The 10,595-nt window shown below is 32.7% G+C and overlaps 1 protein-coding gene and 1 non-coding gene across 2 annotated transcripts; one reads left to right on the plus strand and one right to left on the minus strand.

Moving 5' to 3' along the window:
- Positions 1–3,756: 3,756 nt before the first annotated feature.
- LOC111898809 (probable metal-nicotianamine transporter YSL6) lies at positions 3,757–8,865 on the plus strand. The gene is made up of 7 exons (XM_052769475.1): positions 3,757–4,305; positions 4,445–4,617; positions 5,299–5,396; positions 5,517–5,654; positions 6,427–6,616; positions 7,498–7,630; positions 7,765–8,865. Exons 1-7 carry the CDS (start codon positions 3,939–3,941, stop codon positions 8,697–8,699), a joined length of 2,034 nt encoding a protein of 677 aa, XP_052625435.1. The 5' UTR covers positions 3,757–3,938; the 3' UTR covers positions 8,700–8,865.
- Positions 8,866–10,202: 1,337 nt separating this feature from the next.
- Positions 10,203–10,305, minus strand: LOC111898811 (U6 spliceosomal RNA). Its single transcript, XR_002852715.1, has one exon. It is a non-coding gene; the product is annotated as a U6 spliceosomal RNA (small nuclear RNA).
- Between the last annotated feature and the right edge of the window lie 290 nt (positions 10,306–10,595).

Genomic DNA, 10,595 nt, shown 5'->3' on the forward strand with positions numbered 1-10,595 from the left:
TGTCCTTTGAACTTCAAGATTTTAGTGGCACCTGGCACTTGTCTGTAAGACCCAGGGTTGTGGACCCCGACCTGGCAAGGAAGACCATAAGGCGGATCATGGCATAATGGCAAGACTATGTGCGTCACATAGCACCTTTATTGACTATGATATATGAATGATATGTATGGCTCGCGATTTTGTACGACATGTGTGGATCATTTGTTATGTATGGTATGTGGTATTTGGGAACTAAAAAAGCTTTGTGCTTAGGTTTTCAGTTTTTGTTTCAGGTACTCCAGTTTTCAAATGAAAGAGCTCATGACGATCGCAGCGCATACACCCGTGTTTTCCGCAATATGTGATATTTAGGATTGGACTCTGATAATTGTATTATTTGAAATGCTTTCAATATTTTAAACAAAGTTACAATTGTGTTTCGATTATAATAAAAATGAAATTTGTACCTTGGATTTTTTGGCCTGTTTCAAAAACTAATGCATTCTTACATACTTATATAACATAAAAAATAAAGATATTCATAAGAAAATCAACAAAAAAAAATTATATACAAATCATTCGTATTTTAACATAAATTATAAAAAATTCATAGCAAAATAGAGTCAATTCACAGTTTAATGTAGTTAATTCATATTTTTAAACATAAAAATCGCAATTTATTACTCAAAATTCATAGTTTAATATAGTCTATTCACAATTTAAATAGAAAATTTACAGCTTAATGCAACTAATTCAAAGTTTAAAACATAAAAATCATAGTTTAATACATAAAATTCACAACTTATTACGATAAACACAGTTTAATACAATAAATTCACAACTTAATACAATATATATATATATATATATATATATATATATATATATATATATATATATATATATATATATATATATATATATATATATATATATATATTCACATCATATTTTCAAATTAAAACAAACATTTATACGTTAATATATGGAGACATTTCTATGTATTAAATTGTGAATTTAACATATTAAGCCGTTAATAAAATTCACAACTTAATAAACAAAATTAACAGTTTTATAGAATACACTCACAACTCATTTACAAAATATAATCTCATATTTAAGTGTATTAAACAACTCATTGATTCACAGTTTATACATACATAAATTATCTCATATTTTATAAGCAAATATCAAAAGAAAAACATATATATATATGGATAATAAAAGATAATAACTTATTTGAAATCACAGTTTAAACAGAAAATTCATAGTTAAATGCAGTCAATTCATATTTTTAAACACAAAAATCAAAATTTATTACTCAAAATTTATAGTTTAATATAGTCAATTCACAATTTAAATAGAAAATTTATAGCTTAATGCAGTTAATTTAAAGTTTAAAACACAAAAATCATAGCTTAATACATAAAATTCACAACTTATTACAATAAATTCATAGTTTAGTACACAAAAAATATAAATCCATAGCTATATTATCAACTTAAAACTCTTAATACTATCAATTCATAGTTTAATAGACAAAATTCACAGTTTAATATAACAAATTCACAATTTAATACAAAAAATATATATTCACATCCATATTTTCAAATTAAAACTTACATTTATACGTTAATATATAGATGCATTTCTATGTATTAAATTGTGAATTTAGTATATTAAGCCATGAATAATACAAAAAATTAACAGTTTTATACAATACATTCACAACTTATTTACATTTATAATCTCATATTTCAGTGTATTAAACAGCTCATTCATTCACAGTTTAATACATACATACATTATCTTATATTTCAGAAGCAAACATCAAAAAGAAAAACATATACATGGATCATAAAAGAGGATAACTTATCTTAAATCAACGAAGAAGATGAATGAGAAATAGAACATATACTTGCTCTACCACCAGCAGCAACATCAACACTGCCAACTACCATACACTGCTATCAACAATCGCCACCACCAACCACCGGTGCCAATACCGCCAACATCCTTCCTTTAAAAATCAAATCTGGATAAAAAAATCATAATTAACAGTTTAATACAACATTTAAATACTAATTCACAGCTTAATTCAATATTCCAGACACTATTCATAACTTAATGCTTCAAAAAAGTACACATTCATAGCTTAGTAACTTACATATTTACAAATAAATACATAAAAAACACATATTTAAAGTTTAAAACATACCTAATTTTGTTGAAGCATTTCATCAAACACTTTGTGTACGCTACACATACAAGATCTATAATGACCATATAAATCAGATCTGAAGTAGATCTGATGCGGTGGTGGAACCATCGCTAGCCACTTCGAAATGTTTCATATACACCAAATCTATATGCCTGAATTGCAACAAACACACCAGATCTGATCACATCTAAGAAATTGGTATGTCTTTCACTTCAGATCTGAAAGGTTAATAGTGGTTGGTGAATTTTCTTACGGACTGAGGCGAGGAGGCGGTGATGCTGGAATAAATCTGATGAAATGGTGGAACCACCGTTGACCACCATGAAATGCTTCGTATACACCATATCCATGCTTGAAATTGCATAAACACATCATATGTGACCAGATCTAGGAAATCGGTACATCTTTGACTTCAGATCTGAAAGATTAAAAGCAGTTGGTGACTTTCTGGTGTCTTTGAGATGAAGAATACAAAACCAGGCGTGTGAACTGAAGAACAAGAAACCAGATCTCTCCATAACTCCTTCAATCTCGTCGGAGCTCGCAGATCTTAACGTCAATGGTGGCGGAAATCATAGATCCATACCAGAGCTTGCAAATCTAGAGGTCAGTAGTGGTGGAAACCGTAGATCCGAACCAGAGCTTTAGATCTAAACGAAGATACGATATATCTGATGGTTTTAGACGATGAGCAAAGGTGATGTTATAGTTTTCTGGAGGCGCCGATTGGAGGTGGTCGTAGATCTGGAGGCGCAAAAGAGTTTTTCGTCAAATTGTAGTCGAAAGTTTTTGACCGACGTTAGTGTTTCGGTCGGAGAAGTCACTGGCGGCTAGTAGAAGCTCATCAGAAGGAGACGACGATGGTGGTAGGTAGTTGATGTGACGTTTGACTTTAGATATGAGAGATTGGAGGTGGTGGTAGTGGTGAGTTTGGTCGACAGTATGAAGCAGTGATAAACAACGACTGTGGAAGGAGGTGACGGTTGTGGGTGTCTCCGGCAGGTTGCACTAGTAAGTGGCGGCGAAAAGTGGTGGCAGTAGGTGGTATATGTTGTGTTAGGTTTATAGTTCTTGAAGGTTCATAAGAAAGTTCGAAAAAGTTTCATAAAGTTTTTGAAATTTGAATGTATAATCTAATTTTTAGTTTAAAGGTTGTAATGTTAGGAATGTATCTAACAAAAATACCCTTAAAAAGGTTTTTAACCTTTAGTGGTTCTTAACTGGAACTAGAACGGAAACTGCTTAAGGTGGTTCGATTCCGAAAACAACGGTTTCGAAACGATTTCAGTTCCGAAAACGGATACCCAATTTCACTGCTCATCCCTAGTTAAGATAACCGTCATTTTTCTAAATTAAAAAAAAATTAATTACTATTAATAATTTAAGGATTGATTTAGTTAATTTCTCTAAAATAATGAATCTAGATTTGATTGTTATCTTAAATCCAACAATTTAGTTTTGTAGAATGTAGATTCACTTCTTTGAACTTTTGTTTACTCTGATTATCCGATTGACATTTACAAAGGGTGCGAAAATAAGTCACAAAAAACAAAAAACAAGCATCAAAGATCGTGACACAATTTCACTACGCCAAGCAAGCTAGCGAACATTCAGGGGGATTCATCACTCCATCCTTTCGTCAATGCCTTTCTTCCTACTCCCTCATTAAACTACTACCAACTCATCTCATCTCCATATCCATTTCCATTTCCATTTCGTCAACACATCTCTGAAAAAAATGGGAACAGAGAACCATAGATCGTCCGTTGAAATATCTGAACCCTTGCTTCACGAATCAAATCAGGAGAAACCCATCGAATTGGATCTAGAAACGATTCCGGAATGGAAAGATCAGATCACGTTAAGGGGTTTAGTTGTGAGTGCTTTACTGGGAACGCTTTTTTGTATCATCACACACAAGCTCAATCTCACCGTCGGAATCATCCCGTCTTTAAACGTCGCCGCCGGTTTGCTGGGGTTTTTCTTTGTCAAATCATGGACTACTTTCCTCGATAAGTTGGGGTTTTTTGTTAAGCCGTTCACGAAGCAGGAGAACACTGTAATTCAGACTTGCGTTGTTGCTTGCTATGGCCTTGCTTTCAGCGGTAATCCTTACTTAATTGCAGAGTTAATCGTTGTGTTTTTTGATGTCACAATGAGTGATTACCAATATTTGTATGGCTTTTACCATGTTGTGATACTGTTTGCTTGTTTAAATTATATGTTTAATGTGTATGTATGCAGGTGGATTTGGATCATATCTGCTTTCAATGGATGAGAGAACATACAATTTGATTGGTGCTGATTACCCTGGAAATCGGGCTGAAGATGTTAAGAACCCAGGATTATTATGGATGATGGGTTTCATTTTTGTTGTCAGTTTTCTTGGCCTTTTCAGTCTTGTACCACTTCGCAAGGTAATTATAAGCTGTTCTTTTTTGCTTTGATTTTGCATGTCAATTGTTAAGGTATAACAAGTTTTGTTTTAGTAAAATTTATTTGGGAAATTAACAGAAAACTTGAGAAAATGGAAGGAAAAAACTGAAATGGGTGTGAATTTGTAAAATATTAGGATTTAAGTTGTTAGTTTCGGTATTAAGTCAAAAAGAAATAACAAATAAATGAACATAAGGGGTGTTTCTTCTTTTCTTCATTTAGTCCTGTATGGGTAAAGTGGTTGAATGAGTAATGAAAACTAAATGACCATTTTACCCTTAGAGCATCTCTAATGGTAGCTTATTGAAAAGCTTTTTACTATTTCAATAAGCATTTCAGTAGTTTTTTTACCATTGGAGTGGATGACTTTTTTTAGAGCTTGTCAACATTGGTCCCTACATTTAATAACATTTCATTTCATATGTCGGTTTATTTAGATATCAGATCAGATTTCTTTTATTTCTTTGATTAGTCAATCTATTTTGATTATATAAAAAGTATATCAATATATTTTATAAAAAATTATATCAATCTAAAAGAAATTGTCAAAATTTTCAAAATAAAACAACTATCACATGTTATAAAAACATTATGGCCACATAATATCTTATCTTTTTTTTATTTTTATAACATTATGTTATAAAAACATTATGGAATTTCAGGTGATGGTAATGGATTATAAGCTTACATACCCCAGTGGAACAGCCACAGCAATGTTGATAAATAGTTTTCACACTACTACGGGTGCAGAGCTTGCAGGGTAATATGGTCTTTTATATTATATGCTATGCTGCTATTTTTTAATTGAATACTTGGGAAAAGAAAATCCAGACATAATGAAAAAAAATAACGTTATGATGATATCTTTCATTTCATACAGGAAACAGGTAAACTCTCTTGGAAAGTATTTGAGCATAAGTTTTGTGTGGAGTTTCTTTAAGTGGTTCTTCAGTGGTGTTGGGGATTCATGTGGTTTTGATAATTTTCCTAGTTTTGGGCTGCTGCTGTATAAGAACACGTAAGTTTTTTTTTATGCTTTGAAAATTTCCATGTAATAAGAATCTTACACATTAAAAGTCTATCATAAAAAGCAAAAAGTAACAACATACTTTCTTGACTATTTTATTATATCTGCTACAACATTCTGCTTTAAAAAAAACGGGTTAATCACATAAAAGACCTTATATTTTGTGTTTTTTCCGGATTAAACCTCAACTTTACTTTTTTCCTGAAAAAGACCTTATATTTTTTCCAAAAAAACCCTAAACTCTGTCTTTTTTACGAAAAACCCCTCAACCTTCTAACTGTTTCCAAAAAAACCCTCGAACTTTTTTCCGAAAAAATCCTCATCTTTTTTTTTTTCCAAGAAAAACCCTCAACCTTTTAACCGTTTTCGAAAAAAACCCTCAACTTTGTTAGTTTCTTCCGAAAAAACCTTCACATTTTACAACTTTTTTCGGAAAAAAACAACTAAAAGGACCAGATAGAAAAAAATGGAAAAATACAAGGTCTTTTTCAAGAAAAAAATAAAATTGAGGTTTAATCAAAATATAAGGTCTTTTATGAGATTAACCCTTAAAAAAATCGACCCAGTTATATCAATCCTACCCAAATACAAAGCAATTTTCACTGCTATAACTGCATAGAAAAAATTGGTATTGGGTTACAAATAGCAGCTCTGTGTGTGTGTGTGTGTCTATATATATATATATATATATATATATATATATATATATATATATATATATATATATATATATATTGATATTGGGTTTAACTTGTTGATGCAGATTTTACTTTGACTTTAGTCCTACTTATGTTGGATGTGGACTTATTTGCCCTCACATAGTCAACTGTTCGGTGCTTTTTGGAGCTATTGTCTCATGGGGATTTCTTTGGCCGTACATTACTACACGTGCAGGCGATTGGTATCCAGCTGATCTTGGCACCAATGACTTCAAAGGTCTCTACGGTTACAAGGTACATCTTTTTCTACCTATTTCATATATATATATATATATATATATATATATATATATATATATATATATATATATTATAGCATCCTACTTTCAATTCTTTCTATTATAGCATTGTACTTTTGAAAAATCTATCGAGTTATACCAATATCATCTAAATATAAAACAATTTTCATGGCTATAATTTGGTTTTTAATTCAAGAAAATGAGAAAATAGCAATGTGTTTTCATTGATTTGTTTATAGAATCCTACTTTCATTTCATCCTCGTATTTTGAAAAATCTAGTCAATTATAGCAAAGATCATCCAAATATAAACAAGTTTCGTTGTAGTAATTCTTTAGATTTTTCAAGGTATAATGTGCTAATAAAAAATAGAGTGAATTACAAAATGGTCCCTGTGATATTATTCCCTTTTCTCTCCTTTGGTCAACTTGTGTAACCTTTTTCAGTTTTTGTCCTTATTGCACTGTTTGCTCTAGATTTCGTCTGTCTCAAGTCTCAAGTTAAATTACTCTTTTACCCTCATCCAGTTTTTTTTTTAATTGTTATAATATTATTTTATAATGTGGGCCCCACCTCCCCCACTTTGAAAAGAAAGACCAGAAGGAACCAAAACTAAGAAAAAGGACCAGAATTGTAAAAGTGTCAAAAAAAGGACCAGAAGCGGTAAATATTGACATCCAGAGGGACCATTTTTGTTACTTTGCCAAAAAATAATATATTTACAAGTACAATGTATAATTTGATAGCTATTTCAAAGTATAATGCATAAATAAGAAAAAAAAATGAAACTACAACGTTTTAATAAAAGAAAAAATAAAAGTAGGATGCGATTTAGCCCATGATAACACAGTCATCATCAACATTGTTGCCTTTGCAGGTATTTATAGCTATTTCCCTAATTCTTGGAGACGGTCTTTACAATCTAGTCAAGATAGTTGCTATTTCTGTTAAGGCAATCTGGAAAAACACCACCAAACCACAAGATCTCCCTACAACAAAACAGATCCTAGGTAACATTCAACTTCTATTTCCAATGTCATACAAACCTTTTCTTTTTATCATTCAAATGTATATATTTGGAAACTTGTGGAAAAAGCTCCATAACCTTATCAATAAGCTAAATACGTAAAATTTTTCTTTCTAGATTCCGAAAAAACCAAAGCACAACTAGAGGAACAAAAAAGAGACGCCGTGTTCCTAAAAGACAGTATCCCAACATGGTTGGCAGCCTCAGGCTACGTAGCCCTAGTCGCGATATCCATGGCCACAATGCCTTTAATCTTCCCACCTCTAAAATGGTACCTTGTCCTCGCCTCATACGTCATTGCCCCCGCCCTCGCCTTCTGCAACTCATACGGAACCGGTCTCACAGACTGGAGCCTCGCGTCTACGTACGGCAAAATCGGCCTTTTCATCATCGCGTCAATCGTTGGATCCGACGGCGGCGTCATCGCCGGATTAGCGGCGTGCGGCGTCATGATGTCGATTGTCGCCACAGCCGCCGACCTAATGCAAGACTTCAAAACCGGTTACCTAACTTTATCGTCCGCGAAATCGATGTTCGTGAGTCAGTTGGTTGGCACTGCAATGGGATGTGTGATCGCGCCGTTGACTTTTTGGATGTTTTGGAGCGCGTTTGAGATCGGGACACCCGATAGTCCGTATAAAGCGCCGTACGCGGTTATATATCGAGAAATGGCGATTCTTGGAGTTGAAGGGTTTTCGGAGCTTCCGAAACATTGTTTGGCGTTGTGTTGTGGGTTTTTTGTGGCGGCGTTGGTTTTGAATTTGGTTAGGGATTGGAGTCCGGCGAAGGTGGCGCAGTTTGTTCCGATTCCGATGGCGATGGCGGTGCCGTTTTATATCGGGGCGTATTTTGCGATTGATATGTTTGTTGGGACGGTGATTTTGTTTGTGTGGGAAAGAGTGAATAAGAAGGATGCGGAGGATTATGCCGGTGCGGTTGCTTCCGGGTTGATTTGTGGGGACGGGATTTGGACGATTCCGTCTGCGATTCTCTCGATTTTGAGGATTGATCCGCCGATTTGTATGTACTTTGGGCCTTCGGTGAGCTCTTGAGGGGAATTGTGTAACTTAGATTTGTAAATATAATCTTGGTTTCGGTTTTCATTCGGTATTTGATTATTGAAAACTAATTGTGTGTATTGTTTCATGATTTCGTTGTTGTGTTGGCGCATCGACAATTTATTTAACTGGTTTCTTTAATTTATAATTGATTAAGGAAGTTGAAGATGGTTATAGTTATTATTACAAGAATGATATTAATGTTTTTGAATAAAAGAAATTTAGGAGGTTTTAAATGGTTTATGTTTGGTGACTAGATTCTGTTGCAAGACAAGAATACTTGTGTAATAATGTGTGGCTTTTTGAGGTATAAAAGAAACCTATGTTGTTGACACTACTTTGTATAAAATACTGGAGGCTGTATTTTTGGACGCATGTTTTTGTTAATATATTTTATACAATGGATAATGACTTAGGAGGATAATAAAGTTTTTAGTTTGTCCATAGTAGGTCATTATTTTTTTTTTTTTTTATTATTTTTTTTGTGTATATTAGATCAATATGGTTGTTATTACTGTTTAGAAATAGTCATTTTTACTGGTTAAAATCAGTAAAAATGACTATTTCTAAACGGTAATAACAACCATATTGGTCTAATACGCACAAAAAAACCTTAGTGACCTAATACAGACAAACTGGAAACCTTATTACCCTCCTAAGTCATTACCGTTTAGAAATAGTCATTTTTACTGGTTTTAACCAGTAAAAATGACTATTTCTAAACGGTAATAACATATTGGTCTACTACGCACAAAAAACCCTTAGTGATCTAATATGGACAAACTGGAAACCTTATTACCCTCCTAAGTCATTAACCCTACTTATTTAGAAAACATGCTTACTAATCAATGTGACCGACTTGTTTGACTGAAAATAGTTGCTTCCATTTAAACTTATCTCGCAACCCTTTCAGAACTTCTAAGTCCAAAAACTCATATATGATTGATGATCTTCATTACACAAATATGCAACATTTTATTAATAATTGCTTTTTTGTCATTTAAATGTTTACATGAACACATCCATATATACAAATACAAGCTCACTTTGATACCTCTCATCAATGTCTACATTTGATAACGAATGAAAATATAAAACCAACAGAGACTTGCAGAGGATGCCTATTATCAATTATTTTATAAAAAAACAAAACCACAACATGAACTAAGAAACTGAAGTTGCAAAATTAATAAAAAATCAGCACATAAACAAACATATACAGACTATATACAACACATAAACGGAAGTTTATAAAACATGAAACTTAATGAAAGGAAAAATAAAAAAGTTAAAGGAGACTTTATAAAAAGAAAGATCACCCTTACTTGCCACAAATGGTTGAAGACATCAACAAGAAGATCATCTGACCATGGAATCCACATGTTGTCTGATCATGACTTCAGTAGATGAACTAGCGAAACGTAAGAATTGCAGTTGAACTCTATTAGCATTTGAAAATGGAATTAGGTTTCCAGAGAAGACGACGATGGGTTTAAAATTTTTTTGGACCATTTCTCGATTTGTGTGTGTCATCCTTGCGTAGGGGCCATACGAATCTTCTTTGTATCATTCCAATTTTATCGGATGTCCCCAAAGGGACGACTATAGATGAAGAGCTTCACCATATAGATGAGTAGCAGGTTATATCGGACGATGCGAGTTCTAAACGAACTAGTTTACTGTTGATGGTCATATATCCTCAATGTCTTTAAATTTAGGGTTAATGACTTAAGAGGGTAATTAGGTTTCCAGTTTCTCCGTATTAGGTCACTAAAGTTTTTTTTGTGCGTATTAGACCAATATGGTTGTTATTACCGTTTATAAATAGTCATTTTTACCGGTTAAAACCGGTAAAAGGACTATTTCTAAACGGTAATAACAACTATATTG

This window comes from Lactuca sativa, chromosome 3 (assembly GCF_002870075.4).
Source record: "Lactuca sativa cultivar Salinas chromosome 3, Lsat_Salinas_v11, whole genome shotgun sequence".
Taxonomy (NCBI): Eukaryota; Viridiplantae; Streptophyta; class Magnoliopsida; order Asterales; family Asteraceae; genus Lactuca; species Lactuca sativa.